Source organism: Lissotriton vulgaris, chromosome 6 (assembly GCF_964263255.1).
Source record: "Lissotriton vulgaris chromosome 6, aLisVul1.2, whole genome shotgun sequence".
NCBI lineage: Eukaryota > Metazoa > Chordata > Amphibia > Caudata > Salamandridae > Lissotriton > Lissotriton vulgaris.
The window spans coordinates 1,046,947,248-1,046,968,680 of NC_141694.1; the positions used below are offsets into that span (position 1 = coordinate 1,046,947,248).

Genomic DNA, 21,433 nt, shown 5'->3' on the forward strand with positions numbered 1-21,433 from the left:
GCGCGCTGACGTCAGTTCTTCTTTTTTCCGCGCCAGCTAGCGCAGATCCAGGAAGAGCATTACTCCTAGTCAATTTTTGACTAACTTTTTGATCTCTTTTGGATCCTTCTAGAGTCGATTCCTCGACTCGTGGTGCCGTTAGGGATGCCCGGGTTCAAACCCTGCGACGATTGTCACCGCTTGATGTCGGTGACCGACACCCACTGTCGGTGCCTTTACTGTCTCAGGGCCGACCACGATGACAAGTCGTGCCCCGACTACTGGGCCTTGACCTCGAAGGCTAGGCGGGAGCGGTCCCGTAAGCGTCTCGACGCCAGAGGAGATTAGCGCCTTCCTCACGGCCATGAGGTCGCGCTTCCCTGTCGGAACCCGCTGAGGCGCCATCAGCCCAACCCGCCTCCGCCCCCCCAACCCCCCCCCCCCCCCCCCCCCTCCCCAGGGCCATTCGGGAGCCCAAGTGGGCCGGTGGCTCCGGCACCGGCGCCGTCGTGTGGTTCGGCCCCGGCGCCGCCGACAACTCCGGTCCCGACGCTGCAGCGCTCCTCTGGATCCAGGCCTGGATCCGTGACGATGCCAGTCGACCTTACGACCCCTCTGCTGGCACCGTCACCAAGGGTGTCGCCCCCGACGCCGTCCCCGGACGACATTGTCACCGGTCCGTATCCAGCGCCGCCTTCGACGCCGATAGCTGAACCCTTCACCGGCGGCCCGGCTCCATTATTTATTCCTGACTACCAGGAGATGGATGACGAGTGGGACTGGGAGGGGTCTGAGGACCCTCTGGCACTACAGTGCCAGTTGAGCCAGGACTGGGCAGACGAGCTGGGGGAGGCCAGTGGTCTGGACACTTCGCCTGCCACTGGATTTGTCTCCCCTCCTACCGTGGCTACGGAGGAGGGGGCTGCTTACAGCGTGGTGTTGACTAGGGCAGCCAAGGCCTTGGCTCTGGAGCTCCGTGTCGCGGCCGTGAGGACTAACCTCCTCACTGAGGTGCTCAAACCGCAGGTAAGCTCCTCGGATGCCTCTACTGCCGTTCAACGAAGCCCTCACCGACGTTCTGTTGGGCACCTGGTCCAAGCCCTCCACAGGCCTACCTGTGGATCGGAAAGTTGTCCGACGCCACCGCCCGGCTCCGGGCGACCCCAGCTTCCTGTCCGGTCACCCCACCCCCGAGAGCTTGGTGATCCAGGCCTCTACCTCCCAGACCGCATTCCTGACCGCTCCTCCGGAACGGGAATCCAAAAGGTACGATCAGTTTTGGAAGAAACTGTTCTCACTGAGTTTGGTGTTGCGGTCTGTCAACACCACCTGCCTTTTGGGCCGTTACTCCCATTCTCTATGGGATACGGTTGCGAAAGTGCTCCTGTAGTGCCCGGTGGAGGTCCAGGTAAAGCTTACCCAAGCCCTAGCAGAGGGACTGGATGCAGCACGCTATTCAATACGGTGTGGACTTGATACCACGGACTCGCTGGGTAGGGCGATTGCGACGCTGGTGGCGGTTCGCTGCCATGCCTGGCTGAGGTCCGCTAACTTTTCCGGGGATGTCCAAGCCACCCTTATGGACATGCCCTTTGATGGCTGTTGCCTCTTTGGCGACAAGGCGGACAGTGCGCTGGAGCGTTTCAAGGACTCCAGGGCTACGGCCAAGTCTTTGGGCCTTGGCCAACGCCAGCAAACTTCCGCCTTTCGCCCCTTTTGTGGCCAAGGAAGGGGTGCCCCCACACGTCCAGCTAGCCAAAGGCCGCAGAACCAACCTCAACGCGGTCGAGGTAACTGCCGTGGCGGTACCAGGGGACAGCGACAAGGTCAGTCCACACCCGCCCCTGCAGCATCTGCCTCAAAATCCTCCTAGTCAGTTTTCAGGCCCATTCGACGCCAGTGGGGGGGCAGGGTTCGCCATCACCTCCTCCACTGGCGCTCCATCACATCGGACAGGTGGGTGCTGCAAATCGTACGAAGGGGCTACTCCCTCCCCTTCAAGGCGACCCCTCCCGCCATGCCACCGCAGTACCACCGCATGTCGGGGGATCACTTGCAACTTCTGCAGGAGGAAGTTACGGCCCTCTTGGCCAAGGGGGCCGTCGAGCGCTTTCCTGGGCCAGAAGTAGGATGTGGTTGCTATTCCCACTACTTTCTGGTACCCAAGAAGGGCAAAGGAGGCCTACGTCCTATCTTGGACCTTAAGACCCTCAACGGATTCCTCCGGAAGGAGAAGTTCAAGATGCTGACTTTGGCTCAGGTCCTAGCTGCCCTGGACCCAGAAGACTGGATAGTAGCATTGGACTTGCAGGACGTGTATTTCCACATCCCCGTCCTGCCGGCCCACGGGCGTTACCTGCGGTTCACGGTAGGCCACGAGCACTTTCAGTTGACCGTGCTCCCCTTCAGCCTTACCAGCGCCCCACGGGTGTTCACGAAAGTGATGGCGGTGGTCGAAGCTCATCTGCGCAAATTAGGGGTTTCAGTCTTCCCCTATCTCGACGATTGGTTGTTGAAGGCAGGCTCTCCCCAGACAGTCGTCTCCCACCTTCAGGCTACGGCCGACCTCCTGCACTCGCTGGGGTTCTCCATCAATGTGCCGAAGTCCCACCTGTGCCCCTCCCAGAAGCTCCTTTTCATCGGAGCGGTTCTGGACTCAGTGCAGTTTCGGGTTTATCCTCCCGAACAGCGGGCTCGGGATATTCAGGCTCTGATTCCGATCTTTCAGCCTTTATACCGAGTTTGGGTCAGGTTGACGCTGCGGCTCCTGGGGCTGAGGGCCTCCTGCATCCTTCTGGTTCATCACTCCAGGTGGCGGATGCGGGCTCTGCAGTGGGACCTGAAGTTTCAGTGGGCACAGCATCAGGGCAATCTGTCCGACCACATCTGGATCTCGGAGGGCACTGCAAGACAGTTGCAGTGGTGGCTCACGAGCCACGATTGGGTCAGCGGCAGATCTCACTCCCTACCCCAACCGGAGCACGTAGTGGTGACAGATGTGTCCCTCCTGGGATGGGGGGGCCACATGGGAGAGAGGGAGATCAGAGTCCTCTGGTCTCCTGCGGAGTCCCGGCTCCACATCAACCTTCTGGAGCTGAGGGCGATCCGGCTTGCACTGAAGGCATTCCTTCCCTCTGTCCGAGGAAGTGTGGTGCAGGTGTTCACGGACAACACCAGCGCCATGTGGTACTGCAACAAACAGGGCGGGGTGGGGTCGTGGACTCTTTGTCAGGAGGCTCTGCGCCTCTGGCAATGGCTGGAACACCAAGGCGTCACCCTGGTGGTTCAACACCTGGCAGGGTCCCTGAACGCCAGGGCGGACGAACTCTGCCGCCGGTGCATGATGGATCACGAATGGCTTCTGAACTCTGACATGGCGCAGGGCCTCTTTCAGCAGTGGGTAGAGCCTTGGTTAGATCTATTCGCCACCGAAGAGAACGCGCAATGGCATCAGTTCTGCGCGTTGGAATTTCCAAGGCGGTACTCGCTTGGAGACGCATTTCGTCACGAGTGGAGCTGCGGTATGTTGTACGCCTTTCTGCCTATACCCCTTCTGCCCAGAGTCCTGAAAAAGATCAGGCGTGACCGGGCCCAAGTCATCCTTGTGGCTCCGGACTGGGCACGAAGATACCTGTTTCCCGAGCTACTCAGCATGTCAGTCGATCCCCTAATTTGTCTGCCTCTTCAGGAGGACCTTCTGTCACAGCAGCAGGGGATGTTCCGCCACCCGAACCTGTCCAGCCTCCACCTCCATGTGTGGAGTTTGAGCAGCGGCAGTTGAGGCCATTTGACTTGCCTCCTGAAGTCTGTGATGTGATTCTGGCAGCCAGGTGTCCCTCCACAAAATCGGTATACGTCTGCAGGTGGAACAAATTTGTGGCCTGGTGCACAGAAAAGTCTGTGGATCCACTCTCTGCCCCCTTTCTGAGGTTCTACTCTTCCTCCTTTCTCTTGCTCAGCAGGGCTCTGCTCTGGGCACTATTAAGGGCTACCTCTCTGCCATTTCAGCCTTCTTGAGGCTTCCTGATCAGCCTTCTCTTTTCAAGTCCCCGTTGTAAATAGATTCTTGAAAGGCATCACGCACAGGTTTCCTCCTGTTCCTTTCGTGATGCCTCAGTGGGACTGGAACCTTGTTCTAACCTATCTGATGTGCGCTCCTTTCGAGCCACTTCATAATTGCCCTTTTCGTCTTCTGACTCTTAAGACTGCATTCCTGGTTTCCAGCACCTCTGCCAGGAGAGTGAGTGAGCTCCAGGCTCTATCTTCTAAGCCTCCTTTCCTTTCTGTCCATCCAGACAAAGTTGTATTAAAAACTCGTCCTTCTTTCCTGCCCAAGGTGGTTACAGCCTTTCACATCGAGCAGTCCATCATCTTGCCCACCTTCTTTCCGCCTCTGCATCCTTTGAAGGAGGAAGAGAGGCTTCACCGTCTGGACCCAAAAGGTGCGCTCTCCTTCTACCTAGATCGCACACGCCAGTTCTGGGTGGACGACCAGCTCTTTGTTGGTTGCGTGGGCGCAAAGAAGGGGCGGGCGGTGCACAAACGAACCATCTCTCGGTGGGTCGTGTTGTGCATCAAGGTCTGTTACTCATTGGCTAGAAAGGAGCCTCCTGTTGGGCTGAGGGCCTATTCCACTCTGGCCAAGGCGGCTACTACTGCCCTGGGTCGGGGAGTCCCTTTGCAAGACATCTGTCAGGTAGCTACGTGGGCTTCGCTGCACACGTTTGCTAGACACTACTGCCTGGACAGCCAAGTCCGGAGAGATGGCTTTTTCGGCCGTTCCGTTCTCCAGGACTTTCTGGTGTGATCTTGGTTCGCAGACCCACCACCGGGGTTGGTATTGCTGGGGTATCTATTCTAAGGTAAGGAATCTAACACTAACCTGTTTCTTTCAGATGCACAAGTTACTTACCTTCGGTAACAATATATCTGTAATAAACAGTGGTTAGTGTTAGATTCCTTACCACCCCACCCATCTTCCCTGTTCTGAGGACCGATATCTAGGGTTAAGGTATTTCCCTTTGAGGGCCCTAGTTTCATGGCAGCAGTGTCAGTCTCTGGCATGGCTGTGCGTTCCTGGCGCGTAAAGCGATGTACATGAACTGACGTCAGCTCGTGAGGGCGGCGTCTAAGTACTCCCACGTTGTAATTCCGGCAATCACGACGCCTACAACGGACGCGGAGCCGCAGACGACGCCTACCGACGCGCAGGGGTACTGCTACGCAAATCTTTCTGGATCCAGTCTGACCCCTAAGGATATTCTAAGGTAAGGAATCTAACACTAACCACTGTTTCTTACAGATATATCGTTACCGATGGTAAGTAACTTGTGCTACAATGTCAGTAGCTCAAACTCTTGCAAATGCAAGACCTATTGCATTTCAAATATTTTTTGTGTCAAAGCGCCCCATGCTGGCCTTTCACGTTAATGGAGGCTGCGCCCTTTTTATACAAGCCGAGTCTAAGAAAAGGGCATGACCGACATTAAAGTGAAACCGCGGCATGGGGGCTTGACAAGAAAGGTATCCGTTTGTCAAGTTGACAACCAAATGCTTTTTTTTTTGTAAAAACTCCCCATGCTGCACTTTCACTTTAATAGCGGCCGCTCATTTTTCTTTAGACGTGGCTTGCCTAAAGAAAGGGGCGTGGCCTCCATTAATGTGAATGCTCCGAATGGGCGCAAGTAAATCCCACAAAACAATTCAATAAATAAGCCTGGCTACTAAACTTAAAGTGGACGCGCTGCTAAAATTAAAAAGAAAGAAACGCAGCTGCTATAGTTAAAGCAGACCACCATTAGTAATTATAATTAAAATATAAGCAGGTGACGTGCTGGGATGTGGGTGGAATTGGGGCAAATCATTGAAGAAATTAGTGCTCACAGCCAAGATAAAGCAGACCGTGTAACAAGACAAGTAAAAGGTCCAGTTGTTATGGGAGGTTCCAAATGTAGATAAGGCGGTACCAAGGAAGGACTAACAAGCCTATTAAGGAATGAAAAGCAAAGTTTTAGCAATGACGGTAACAGGAGGCAATTGAAAAGATGGGCAGGGCATGGGCGGAGCTTCAAGTCGCTACCTCAAAAACAGCAGCCTTGCAGACCAGCGCATGCACTGCCCAGGCTCGACCTAAAAATGAGGGTAAAAATTGGGTCTGCAAATAGTCTGCGGCGCATGGACTGTATGATCTACAGAGAGACTTGACCTTAGAGTAGCCAGGGAGGGTTATTGGTGGTTAACATTGGCACCTGCCTATTCTATCAAAGTGTGCGTGTCCGGTCCTAGCGTTTTTACCAAATCACACATAAAATAGAAATGGAATCCCAAAGATTGTCATGTATAACCGAGGTTAATAATTGTCTGAAGGCTCAATCAGTGATACATATATATTTTTAATTCTCTTTATTAATAATCAAAGAAAAACAATACAGTGATCTAGCTTGTGAAGTGCGATGCATAACCCAGCGCGTAAGCAGGCTCACTCGTGTGGGTGTATACAGATAGACAGACACAATCATGTAGTCCCTATACTGATGAGGATCCCAGGACGCCCCAGTGGAGTCAGTTGCAAGAAATTCGGCCCACAAGAACTGTGTAGGGCAAAGGGGACTAGGGTCCATATTTTGTTGAATGTATGGGGCAATCTCTTCCCTGGTAAATAATACGTTCATGTGCCATGGGCCAATCTAGGTCCAAGTAACATCTCTCAAGTTGCTGTAGTGTCAAGGAGTCCTATAATAGTGCCACATTGCATTGGTCTACTATTAGGCCCAGGTTCCAGAACTGGCATTGGTATTAAGTACCCTACTTTTCCCCTCATATGCCCAGGACGCAGGGTTTCTCTCCTGGAGCAGCTTTAAGCCTTTGCCCGCCTTTAGGGCCCACATCACCCTCCCCCATACGGCTGCTGGGCTGGGTTTTCCCATAGGATATGCATAAATGTTCCCCTCTGGCCGCAGCCCCGGAGTCTCACATCGCCACATCGCTATCAGGCCTACTAATCATGGCCAGCAATACTTTATTATAATTGGTCCTATGTAAAATATTTAGCTGAGCAAGGCAAAACCCAGTTTTAATCACCACTTCTCATGAGCGTCTCAGTCCAATGCTTATTGAAATGTTCGCTGAGATCTCGTCCCCTTACCCTCTCAACTCCTCAAGGTTCTGTGGTAGAATATCTGTCAGCTTTCTGTATATAAGGGAGCTCACCTTGTAACTGTGGGGTTTGTCCATAATTAGATCATCTAAGGGATTGGCCTTGGGTATCTGGTGGCCCTCAGGGCATCCCCCGCCAAGGCATGTTAGAGACATAAGTATCGTAAGATCGACCCTTCGGACATCATGTACTCTTACCTAAGCACTAACTATTCTTTGGTGGCTGTGCCTGTCCAGACATCTTCCATGGAGATAATCTCAATGAGGTCCTATAGTCGAAACCCAGAGAGCCTCGTGCCTCGTTAAGTCTTAAAGAATGCCAAGGTGGGGTGCTGCCATTAAAGTCCCAAACCATCCGATACATCGGAAAGCCCTGTCCCACGCCTAGAGGACAACCCTAATGTAGGTAGTCAAGCGTGCTCTACTCTTTTCCATATATAAGGCAGCCAAGTGTCCTCCGGCCCCAGTATTGCCCTATCTCCCCATATTGATAGTTCATGGAGATCCATGTATGTACAGTCTTTAACCACTACCAGTTGTCTGACCCATTAGTAAAGGCAAAGGTCTGGAAGGACTATTCCACCCTCCTATATCCCTCTAGTGAGGTTTGACAAAGCAATCCTCAGTGAAACAGAACTTCAGAGAAGCTGCCTCAGCTGGCGCTCAACACACCGGAAAAAAATATCTGGGTTGATATACGGTGTGATCTGCAGCACATAGATCAATTTAGGTAAGATAATCATTTTATACATGGCCTCCCTTCATAGCAATGAGAGCGGTAGTGTTTGTCACGCGCAACATCTCTTTAAAATTTTTCTAGTATGCTGTAGAGGTTATCCTGAAGGAAGTCCTTGGAGGAGCGGGTAATACTGAGCCACAAGCATCGAGGGCCATGATGAAAAATGAGTAGGTCCCTTGGAACAGACTGGGAGCGTACCATGCCGTGAGAGGATAAAGGACTGATTTTGACCAGTTTATTCAGAATCCACTACATTTCCCAAATATGCGCATAACTTACATTACCCTGTTGATGGATCATTCCGGGTCTTTGACATATAATAGGATAGTGTCTTCATATAATGAGATTTTATCCACTTAATCTGTATCTCAGTGCAGACTACTGATCGGGAGGTCCCCCCTCACCCAACACGCCAGCTGCTCCACTGCTAGGGCAAATAAAATGTGTGATAACGGGCAACCCTGTCTAGTGCCCCTCTATGCTAAAAAAGTAGAGTAGTATTCACTATTGATTTTAACACATGTTCGGGGACTAGTAGAGAGTAGTTTTACTCATTGCATGTATCACTGTCCAATGTTCATTTTCTCTAGTACATTCTAATGTATCAAACCAATTGGATGGGTCTAAAGATACAACCACCGCCGGGGTCCCAACATCGGTCATCCTGACACCCAAAGAAACGGTAGAGTTTCAGCCTGGTACTCTTTCCAGGCGTAAAACCGGACTGATCGGGGTACGCAAGGGCAGTTGTTACTCTCAATGGGCGATTCACGAGCACCTTGACCAAGATTTTTGCCTCCGCATTGAGGAGAGAGATGGGTTGGTAGAAGCTGCAGATTTCCCTTCTTTGTGGATGACAACAATCAATGCTGAGTGAGTTTCCTCCACCATACAGCCTTCCTTCAATGCTGCCTTATACATCCAGAGAAGGTGACAAGAAATTCTGCCAAAGAAGCACTCATAATGCTGTATCGGCAGGGTGTTGGAGCGTGAGCCTTGCCAGACTGCAGAGGAGGATTCCCCACTCTGTCCTTGAGTCACCAGAAGGTTAGGCATTGAGGCTCTTGCCCTCGACCCCCCTCTACCTTCCCGTGTCATCCCACCCAGAAGTCTTTTTAAAGGCATATTTATCCAGCCTATTGTGTTGGATTCTTGGTGCTTTATCTTTCCCCATTGTAGGATATTAAAGGCTGAGTAGTCCACTAGATCAGATTGTGATGCACAGGCAAGCAGCAGGCCAGGGACAGTGTCAATAGTTATGTCTCCAGGCACGGCTGCCAGGTGGAGGGCAGTATGCACCTTTATAGAAACACGTGGTGGCAGGCCGTAGGACTCTCTCGCTTGAGGCGCAGCACCGTGCCAGAGCAATGTCAACAATTATTACTTGAGGCACGGACATTGGGTGAGACCAGTATGCAAATCTTTGGAGAGCACTGTGGACTGGTACGCCAATCGAGTGAAAAGGCCCCCAGGAGAGTGTGGGGTCCAGTATCACAAAGAGTCCTCCGGATCAGAGGGACACCCCCCACACCAGCACTCCAGCAACACTTTTGTGGGCCCAGTTTCCGCTCTTTCGCCCAGCCGTAGTGCCATGCACAAGGCTACAGAAGGCAAGCCAGGGCAGCTTCCTCTCTGCTCACACCTGCAGCCTCCCCAGGCACACAACTGAGCAGAGTGGTGTCTCTCACCACCTCTGCTGCCCAGGGTCTCGGGTGCTTTGTCTGCTCCCAGGGGCCGGATTTCCGGCATAGGCTGCCCCCGTCTCAGGAGCTGCATCACTCTTAGGCCTGTCCAGCTGAACTGTTGCGAGTTAGCCGACCCACTGCACTAAAACACCGCAAGGGGTATTGCTCAGCAAACTTTTCCGTATCCAGCCTGATGCCTGGGAAATTCAGAGGTAAGGAATCTGAAGCTACATAGTCTTTACCAGATAATGCGTTACTGACAGTAAGTAACTTGTTCTTTGCACCCCACAGTGCTCCAACCATACTTCCAACAGTGGGGACAACCAGAGATAGACCTGTTCGCCACAAAGGAAAACGCAAAAGGCCAGTACTTTGCCGCCAGGTTTCCACATCCGCAATCGCAGGGCAATGCGATCTGGATGAACTGGTCAGGCAGATTTGCGTACGCTTTTCCCCCAGCACCGTTAATACCGCTAGTGGCACGCAAACTACGCCAGCATTCACTGACCCTGATCCTGGTTGCTCCAACATGGGCGAGGCAACCATGGTACACAACGTTCCTAGAACTTTCCGTGGTGCCTCATCAAAGGCTGCGGCTAACACCCACTCTACTCACTCAGAGCCATGGAGACATACAGCACCCAGATCCGCAACAACTGAACCTTGCAATCTGGCTCCTGAAGTCTTAGAGTTTGGGTACCTAAACTTACCTCCTGACTGTATGAACATTATCAAAGAGGCAAGAATACCTACAACCAGAGCTTGTTACGCTGCGAAGTGGAAGCGTTTTGTCATTTACTGCAATAACAATGACATAAACCCACTAGATGCTTCAACGCAAAATATCATTTGCTATCTTTTGCACCTACATCGTTGCAATTTAGCCTATTCATCTATAAGAATACACTTAGCTGCCATTGCAGCTTATCTTCAGAACAGACAGCATCTTTCGCTATTCAGAGTACCTGCGATTAAGACATTCATGGAGGGACTCAAAAGAATAATTCCCCCAAAATACCCACCTTCACCTGTTTGGAACCTAAACGTTGTTTTAACCAGACTAATGGGACCACCATTTGAGCCATTGCATTCATGTGATTTACAATTTTTAACATGGAAAGTGGCATTTCTAGTAGCAATTACTTCACTTAGAAGAGTTAGCGAGCTACAAGCCCTAACTATTCAAGAGCCATTCATCCAAATACACGCAAATAGGGTATTTCTTAGAACAAACCCTAAATTTATGCCCAAGGTGGTATCCCATTTTCATATTAATCAAACAATAGAACTGCTAGTGTTCTTTCCAAATCCACAGTCAGTACCGGAAAGGGCTCTACACACACTAGATGTCAAAAGAGCACTTCTATACTACATTGATAGAACTAAGGATTTTCGAAAGACTAAACAATTGTTTGTTGCCTTCTCACCACAACACAAAGGCAACCCCATTTCAAAATCTTGGTTAGCCAGATGGATAGTTAAGTGCATCCAAATATGTTACATTAAAGCAAAACGCACCTTAACAGTTCCCCCAAGAGCGCATTCTACACGCAAACTAGGGGCATCCATGGCTTTCCTAGGAAACATTCCTCTAGAGGAAATATGTAGAGCAGCCACATGGTCAACAATACATACTTTCACAAAACACTATTGTGTAGATGTACATTCAAAACAGCAAGCAGCTGTAGGACAGGCTGTTCTAAAAACTCTTTTTCAGACTGCTGCAGCTGGAACAGGTAGCCACTGCTAAGGGAGAGACTGCTATACAATCTATGCACAGATATAAATTCAGCAGCCCACATGCCTTGAACGTAATATGCTACTTACCAGTATGCATCTGTTCTTGGCATGTAGGGCTGCTGACATTCATATCGCCCACCCTCCTCCCCGGTGCCTGTCACAGCTGTAGCATTCATTATTACTTTCTTACTTTCTTGCATGGCCATCTCTTACTGTACCATACTCCATCTCTGCCACAATGGCGAAATACAATCTAAGGATGGAGAGGATGCCCATGCGCACTGTAGTCCAGGGGAGGAGCCACCTATCTCGTGATACTTCGAAGACTCTTCCAGGATAACAATGTGCAATCATCCGGACCCAACACTAGGCGGCGTTCTATGCACAGATATGAATGTCAGCAGCCCTACATGCCAAGAACAGATGCATACTGGTAAGTAGCAAATTCCTTACCAGAATCAATCTGCTTCCTCTATTCGAGGTTTGAGAAATGGACAATTGGAGTCCACACTACTACTGAACCTAAACTGAGCACCAAGTACTTGACCCTCAAGGTAGAGAGACGCAGCCGTCCAAGTCTTACTGAGGGGGGCTATGTGGGTTAGATACTCAGAACTCTGCAAACACGAAATAACACTTTTACTTTTAAAAAGAAAAGGTACTTTAATTCACACATACCAAATCCTGAACATAACATTACTACGATATTCATTAAAAGTAGACCTATCTAGCCCATTTTGAACTAGATGAAGATGTCTGTAAGGTTTCGTAGTGTTAAACAGTGTAAACCCTTTTCCTATTGTACTTGCTAGTAAGTTCATGGTATAAAGTCAGTTCTTGCTGCTGCATTTTGGTCTGCACAGCCAATTCCAGCTGTAGTTGAAACAGTCCCTGCATTAACAAAGTCTTTATAACTTATGATCATATGATAATGAATTAAGGGGTGTCTTGAAGCCCCTCTCTGTTACTGCTTTTTATATATTCCTTTGTGAATACATGAGCTCTGGCATATAGCTGTAGACGTCTCTAGCTCATATATATATATTCTATTTGGGGTCACGTTATTCCCACCTCATTGGCTGATGTGATCCAACCATCTTTTCCCAATTTTCCTTAACGTTTGACAGTCACTGACAAAAATGATCACTTCTAAATCTCATGGTGATCAAAATCATAGGGGCCTAAAAGAGTTTTAAATATTGGAGCAGCATTATGGAATCTTGATTTGGGCTCATAACAAAATATTATCTCTCACTCTTGCCTTGAAATAGTCAAATATCTAGAGTAAAATGATAAAAATGTATTCATTTGCATTTATAAAATGACTGTATCCTAAAGTGGCAAAATGATCGTTGCATTTTGTGCTTTGGGCTAAATCTTATTCTATGTGATCTTGTTTGCTTTAAATTACTGTAGGATCTAAAGTGTTTTGAGCTTTGAGGTTTGGAATTTATTTGTTACTGAATCAGTTGTATGATTCAAACAAACATTAAATAAATATAAACTTATTATGAAGTGGTAAAAATTAAAATAAAACTGAACTGATTTTAAATTGACATTTTTTTTCTATTAGGGGCGCATATTGGAAGGTGCTGGAAAACAGGAAACTGTTGCACAAGAGGACAAGATTAAATACCTGAAAGGGGCTTTTGTACAGTTCTGCAGGTAACCTCATCGTTCAGATTGAAAGTAATTTCCATTTGGGTTTAAAGTGCTCCATTACAAAGCTGATTACATATTTAAAAAACCTGAACTAGGGAAAATGTTATATTGGGCAGTTGTCCGTCATGCAACTCTCTGATATTCGTTAACAACGGACTCTCTTCCTTGGTATGGTAAACCAAACACACATTTGTAAATATTTTTTTTAATGTGAAAATGTCAAATAAAATAAAAAGTGCAGGTAAAGAGAATAGCTTTTCAGTTCATTCTTTCTTTATTGTAAAACAGTTCGATTAGCCAAATCCGTCCTTAAAAAAGTATGTTATAACTTAATCCCAACAAAAAACAGCATTTTTAAACATAAAATAAATTATACAGTGATGATTCTATACTTGTGTTCTAGTCAATCACTGACTTTGCTGCTTTGTGAGGTTTGAAAGATGCTATATCCAATCATGCACAGCAGCTAGTCGGGCAGTTAGTATTTACTTATTACTGAGGAAGGATCCCAAAAACTGTTTCATTTTACAATGCTGTTTCGTAAATGAAAACTCTATTTCCAAGCTTTTTTTAAATTCAGTAAATGCCTAAAGATGACTGCTCAGATTTTTTTTTTCTTCTCATTTCCTTCAACCTGTTAAATGTTTGCTGCTTTCTGTTATGGCGTTTGCTGTACCTACAGAAGGCATTGCGAAATCAGTCAAGATGCCATCACATGCTAAAGTTCCACGGCTTGGTCCTCTTATCACCATAAATTCAAAATAGGAGATATACTTTCAAAGAGTTAAAGAAAGGTTATGTTTGTTGTGACTCTAGTACATTTGGAGGTAAGCCGCTTTTAGGTTTCGCCTGCACAGCACCTGCTCTGTGCTTGTGTAATCTATTGTTTTAAATATAAATCTTAAAAAAGGGGCTTTTTTCCTGCCCTCTCACTTTTCATTGGTTCCTGTGCTTCCCATTTGTATTCTCTGTTGTCTTCCTCGTGTTTTTTATCAGTTTTTATCGAGGCCCAAGTACTGTTTCTATCCTCTTTTGAAGTGGACCTTATTTTTTGATGTTACACGGCGCTGTAAAAATTAAACGCCTCGTCCTCACGCAGGCTATATCTATTCTTCTACGCATTCACAAAGATATTGAAGATCCTTGAGCTTGCTTCCAGCTGAGACACTAATTTACTGCACATACTGTATGAAACCGAGACAATCTGCCCTGAACACACAAGTCTGGTATAGTGCTCACGCCCGGTGCAGAGTTACTTCACTTCAGTGCATGCTCAGTATGAGAGTATGAGTTTGTGAAGCTCACTGCACAGACACCGAAATCCGCAGTGGAAACACCCGGCTACCCCTCTGGAGAGCCGTGGCTGACAGGTGGGGCCCCCTATTACATGACACGATTCCATGACACTTTTCTTTGTCTTAGGACATATAGCCTTGATAGTATGACCCTCATTAGTAATATTTGGACACAATGTTATGACCCTGGAAGTAAATGTGCCAGTTTAGTTTAACATTATTACAACATTTTCACTCCCCTTTTGAAGCATAATGTACATTATGGGCCTGATTACGATGGCGGTCGGATGAGCATCCGACCGCTATCGTTTTGGGCAGATGTCCGGCCGACTATGTCAGCTGTTCTACCTGTCCAATTACAAAGCGACTGCTGTACAGGCGGTCGGGAAACTGCTCTTTTCCATTGTGGCATGTGCTGCTGCCCTAGAAGAGGCCCACAAGAAACGGAAAGGAGACTGGTCTGACCACCATGAAAAGGCAGTCGGAAAGGGCCATCGTAATCCTTATGGCAGTGCCTCCGCAGGCACTGCCCCATTGTAGGGATTACAGTCGGACTGATGCTCCGATGGGCTCCTTGAGAGTGTCGGAGGCGTCAGTCTCTCCCTGGGCCTGCTGCAGTCCAACCGACTGCATCGCAATGCAGTGGTCGGACCGCTATGCTGGATGTCAGTGGGACCACCACCGACGGCCTGTCTGTCCCACCAGCATTATAATTGGGCCCTAAGTGTTTAATCCCGTCTCCTTCCCGTTTCTTGTGGCCCGTCATATAATTGCAAGGTAAATTGACATTCATTCTTTGTTACATTTGCACTACTGTTATCTCACTAATCTAAGCATATTCTTAGCACTCGCGCAGACATCATTATCCGCCTGTGATGTATCTGACTTCAATAGAGATATAATGGAGTTGTTAATTTCAATTTGAATCTTAATTACGGCCGGACAAAAATTGAGTCTGAGCCACTTCTGACTGAATAGATATCACAACGCACAAGTGGAAAATCAGTACAGCTATCCCATTTAAATCTACATCATCCTCCGTACTCGCTTCGGAGTCAATTACTCATTAATAAGACTTATTACGCTCGTAGGCAATGTATATCCCTCATTAGAGTTGGTTACATAATGAAGGTGGTAATTCTAGGTTCGAGGCATGTGGGCTGCTGAATTCATATCTGTGCATAGATCGCCGCCTAGTGTTGGGTCCGGATGATTGCACATTGTTGTCCTGGAAGAGTCTTCGAAGTATCACGAGATAGGTGGCTCCTCCCCTGGACTACAGTGCGCATGGGCATCGACTCCATCCCCAGATTGTTTTTTTCCGCCATTGGGTTCGGATGTCTTTGGTTCCCTCTTGTCGGAATCGATAAAGAAGAAACATTAAACTTTCATTGAGACCAAAAGGTCTTTAGTCTTACGTCGGTATTGTCTTGCGTTCGGCTTAACAACTTTTCCTCGGCTCTGTACTTCCGCGTGCTTTCGGCGCGGAGGGCCTTGTCGACGCTCCAGACTCATAGACCATCCATCATGGACCGAAGTCCATTCAAAAGATGTCCGGTGTGTAGCTCGAAGTACCCACACATCGACGTCCACCCGGTGTGCAACAAGTGCCTGTCGCCGGACCACGATGAGGCCAAGTGTGAGGAAAAACAGCCAATTAGTAACGAGTGCCCAGGCTGCTGGCGCAAGACGCCTCTAATTTCCCATAGGAAGTAGTTACCAAAATAAAGAGACAGGCGCTGGAAGCTGGAACGCAAGAACAGGTTTTATTTCTCATGAGGAGAGCCTGTCATTTCGGACACACACACAGAATGTCTTCGGGAGGTGCTCTAAACGCATCCTTGAGGCCTGGCCTCTTATACACAGGTTTATGGCTTTATTGCATGAAACACATTCTTGTCAATACTTTGATGTACGGAAAGACATCCTCAGAATCCCGTTTCAAGCCCGTTCCCACACATATTTACAGTAGAAGTCCCCACCCCGGTCATAACAGGTGACGATTGTCACGCAGCTGGGTGTTCCGCCAATTCCCGGAAAGCGTATGGCTGATCGGATCTCATGGGGTGGGGGCTTTGATCAGTTGGATCCTTTGATGGGGGAGCTTTCTACTGTATGGGGGGCAATAAACAGCATCCGCAGGGCTAGGTGACGGCCTGGGGTCGGCCCGGACAATCGGGCACAGAGGAAGGGGTTATCAAAGGAGGGATGCCCATGAAAGGAATGAAGGGAGGTGTTGAGCTGGGAACAGGATGGGGCTCCGAGGCAGGGTCGTGCTGGAGAGGGGTTTATGGCCCAAGCATGTGAGAGCGGGGCTGTCAGCGCGGGGGGGATGCTAGCGAGGTTAGGAGAGAGAGAGAGACGCGCTGGCTACCGGCAGTGGGCAGAGAGTCCATGGTTTTCAAAATGGCTGCCACTTACGCGCACGAAGGGGCCTAAAAAGGGACAAGATGGCGCCGATAATGTTGACATCGCAAACCAGATTTTAACAAGTGTATGGCCTGTTCGAGATTCCGGTCCAAGAAGACACTCAAGCTCCGTCGAGCTGCGCGCCTGGAGGCCCAGCAATCTGCACCGGCGCCTACGGACATTTTCGATGCTGGGGGGGTTGAGGATGAAGATATCCAGGACGTCTCAGAATCTAACCCCGCGTCGGATGTCGAGGAAGACTACGACGCTGAGGCTGAAGCTTTCGAAAGCGAAGAAGTCGTCGAGGAGGTAGGAGACGACGACGGGGCCCTAGGTGCCATGCAGGATAGCTCGGACGAGGAGCTCCCTCAGACTGACACTGGGGCCATGCCAATCGATAAGGCCCAGGTCGAGGGATCGCCTTTGGGCCTTACCCAAGACCTTGTTGACATCGCAAAACAGATTTTAACAGTCCTCTCTTTTCAACATATCTAGCCAGCTTGCCTAGCCGATATCTATCCTCATCAAATTCTTGACCTCGATATTGTATAATGCTTTCATGCGTTCTCTTTCAAAGTCCAGAGTCTTAGGGCAGATGGAAATAATCCTGCTATTAATGCGGACAGAATCGTACATAACCATATGTAGTCAATGTGATAGGCGAGGAGACAGTGCATACAAAATTACATTAGCTGTGTCATACGTTAGACCCGGAGATGGGGACCCTACTTAGATGATGAAAGAAGCTCGTTCGAATACAAACATGATGTCATACAAAAAAATGTTCTGGCAGAATAAGGGCTATTAAGTACATCGCTTGCGGTCTAGACTCCATGGGGGTCAAACTAGACAGTATATTCATGTACATGACTGGCGTTCTACAATCATTATTATACAGAGTTAACTTTTTCTCAGTTATCCACGTACGGTTGAGAGTGACCGATGCACGGTTTCGAAAACTCGATTGGGTGATAGTCAATACAAGGTGGTTGGGAGAGGAATTCAACTTAATACAATACAAGTGACAGTCAGGGGGGTGTAATGTTCAAAATGAGTTCTTCTTTCCAGTGTCCTATTACAGCGAGCCATCACTGGTAGGCTCTCATAGTTCTTCTTCTTTCGTTGGCACTGTTGAGCACCGGCGGTGGAGCTATGCGTCCAGCTCTAATCCAAATTTCACGTTGCAGGGTGTGGCCAATCTTTGCTCTCGGACCACAGTCCTGTTCGTCCTGTTCCCTAACTAATCTATCATAGGTACCCTTAGGCGGGGTACCCGCATTCCGTTCTTTTTTCGTGGCTAATCCTATTCTATCTTTGTGCTGTGTCTCTTCTTCCAGTCAAATTCAAAATTCCGTATGAAAAAAGGGGGGATGGGGGGCGTGCTTTGGGAGGCCGAGGGAAGAGAGGGTGGAGTGGGATCAGATCTGAAATGGACCAAGGGGAGCAGAAACTTCAAGCAAGTGGGCCCATCAATCGGGCTCAATGAGCTGGGACTTCCGGCACGAGGTGATCAATAAGCAGGGGGCTTCTGGACAGCCCTTCTTTCCATCACTTTCCATGTTGAGAATGGTGCCTCATCCCGTACCTCTTTGCTCCGTGGCTCCACCTTGGTCGAGGTTATAGATGTTCCATGATCTGCAGCCAGGCTGTGCGTCACGTCCGACCCCTCTCCTCCGACGACTGTATGTTATCTTTAAATAAGTACAAAAAACAAGACTTAGGGAACTGGCAGGGGAATACGTTTACACACTTCGATCTCTTTCCCAACCCCAAGTAGGCGGGGGAACGTTTATCGGTCACGCTAGGGTGGATGTCTATTAATCCTTACATCGGGGTCTGCTGTTCATTCATAAACCAGTGCTGTGGTGCAGGTTTGCAAGCATTTCTACAAATTTCCATCATCATGTTTGTTAGGTGTTGATTCCTGTTACCTTAATGTTGTGGCAAGAAGTCTGATATCTATCAATTACATGGTCTATCAAATTTAAACCGGTTCCTCCGGTAGAGACTACTTTTTCTAAAACAAACCCTGTTGAGCTATATTTTTCGTCAGGGCCTGCTAATTTTATGAGAAGTATGTAGATGATTTATCTTTGAAAACAAGGTCATCCGCTATATTTCTTAAAATGTTCTGGGACGGCTAGTACAGAACTGGATCTGTTCTGGAAAAACGGGGACGTTTTCAGACACTCTACTCTTGTGCAATGGGTGGGGTGATCTGAACGTGAAGGTGGTGTTATTAACACTAAAACAAAAAAGCCACTGACATATAGCTCCCTGGGTGGGCCAGATTAGGAGACATCAGTCGTCTTACCTGTCCTTTCTTTCTCAGCCAATTAGGTCCATCATTTTACAGAAAGGAGAGGTAGTAATATGGCAAAATACGATCGTTTTGTTTCTGTCAATTTGTTCAAACACTGTCGTGTTTAGGCCAATTATACATGTACCGGCGAGGTACAGTGTCGTCATTTATTCAAAAGAGAGAGAGAGCGAGAGAGAGAGCAAGGGAGCCCTCAAGGGGAGAGGGAGAGTCGTGCGCATCAGGTAGGCTATTCGGTACACGTACAACATAAAGAGAGAGAGAGAGAAACGTGTATGATAATAGGCTACCCAGTGCACACACAACATAGAACAGCACGGGTCAGTTTCACGTATAGGAACACAAGTTGAGGGAAAACACAAATTCAACGTTTACGTACACCTGAATACCGGATGGGATGTGACAGTACATACATCAAGTACGAGAACCTAAGACAAAACACAGAGCTATTTTGGGCAAAAGGACTTTTTCATGCGTGCTGCGCATTCTCGGTATTCCACTTAATTCATTTGGAGATCGAGCTCTTTTATTCTCCTTCCTTCCTAATATTAGACATTTTGTTGGTGGCTTCATTTCAAAAATACTCACTCCCTTTTAATTGTTCGGACACTAGTCCAGTCGTGCTTATACTCACGGTGGGGTCTCCCAACCTCTAGGAAAATGATGATCCAAGCTGAGGTAAAGGAGGGGTGTCAGTCGGGCGTGCATTGGTACAATTCTGATTTTTCTATGAGGATAGAGGAAGAAGGGGTAAATCTAAAACATGACAATATCCCTAATTTCTGGGTTGAGGGGGGGGGGGTTTCGGATGAACCCCAACCCGGGGTACTCTTAACTTCTCTTATTTAGTCAGCACATAAATTGACTCGCTGGTGCGCATTATTGTGGTTGTACATTTGGGATATCAGTTGGAGTCGGGTTCGTCGTACTGCAATGACCCTTCAACTTTCTGGTGTAAGCCACCCTCCTATTTACTAGCTTCCGGGAGATAGAGAGTTGTTTCTTTAAGTTATGATTTACCATATTCGGGCTTGTTTTCCCATCCCATTGACCGTTAGATCAACACCTCAGTCATACAAAAACGTTCTCTCCATCGACCCAGACGTATGCAATACATACACATTCATACCGTACAATCAGGGCACGCACGCACAGTCATACCATACAATTTTTCACGCTCCCAGAGATAGTCTCTGCACTCCAAGCACCATCTCACAGCGCTAGTCTATATCTTTCCCCGCATGGAACACGGTGCGGTCCATGTCCACTCCATTCTTCAGTCGGAACTCCGATGTAACCTACAGAAAAAGAAAAGAAGGGGAGGGGGCAGCATTCAAAGCACATCAGCGCGCATAAACACGAAAAAGTTCTACTTACCACGTACCCAACCTATCTCTCTGGGATGCAGTTACCGGCATTTCGGCATTGAAGCCCAGAGGAACTGGTAGTGTGGCCAAGATAACCAACGATAGGCCGTTTATTACATGCTTCCGGGAAATTTACAACTGTAGCGTAATTAGAGATTCCTGGTTTGAAAAAGGGGGGGGGGGGGCTTTTGACCCACGAGGGGGCTGCTAAGAAAGAGGTTCGATCTACTGTCCTATTCATTGATATATTTAGATATCAGGATCTTTACTGGTTGCTAATGCTGCAAGAATGTAGAATACAACAGATCTTGACTATCCTTTTCGCATTATTTTCTGCGTACTATATCTTTTTCCTTTTATAACCAAAAATGCCTCATTTTACTTGTCCCTAAATTCGAGTTTCTCCTTCGTGTATTTGTTTCTCAATTAGTCGTACATTATGGGACAAAATACCATACCTTATATTCGGCAAATAATTTAAGCTAAAGCCAACCATTTTCTAACAATTCTGGAAAAGACAGGCACGATGGATAAAAATCTCATTCAATCCTAAATTCAGACAAAGGGTCTGCATTATCTGTTCTTTACTATTTGGTAATAACAGCCATTATTCAAAACCTTACCAACCTAGACGACTGTTATGATGCTGATTCCACAATTTCTTTGAAAACCTTTATTGTGAAAATGTCAGTATACAAATATGGGCCTACAACCATATAGGCCGGCCACGGTGCAGACTGGAAGTGCATAAGGTAAGGAGAGATTACACTGTAGTATAAGAATACGTAACGGGCGAGTCATTTAATTGTGATAAACTAAATGTGACCAACAGTTGTAGGATCCGTGAAGGTTAATTTTTATAATTGAAAGTATAACAGGATCAGCTGAGATGGAGTCATCCAGATACACACCGCTGGCGAGTATCATGAGTAACACCACTTTGAAGCTACGATAATACAATAATCAATAATGAAAGACCAACATCAATAGGGTTGTTCGCATGCCCAGTCAGTACCCTTCCCCCGCCCGCCATGTGCAAAAAGACCGTATACACATCCCCTAACATCCATGCTAAGTAACTG

At 47.9% G+C, this 21,433-nt stretch overlaps 1 protein-coding gene across 1 annotated transcript in view; it reads left to right on the forward strand.

The window, feature by feature from the left end:
• NUP133 (nucleoporin 133) overlaps positions 1–21,433 on the forward strand; it is a 1,523,409-nt gene that overhangs the window by 566,009 nt on the left and 935,967 nt on the right. The window contains exon 12 of the mRNA XM_086927107.1: positions 12,872–12,963. Within this exon, the coding sequence (XP_086783233.1) occupies positions 12,872–12,963 (92 nt within the window). The remainder of the gene's footprint in view (positions 1–12,871; positions 12,964–21,433) is intronic.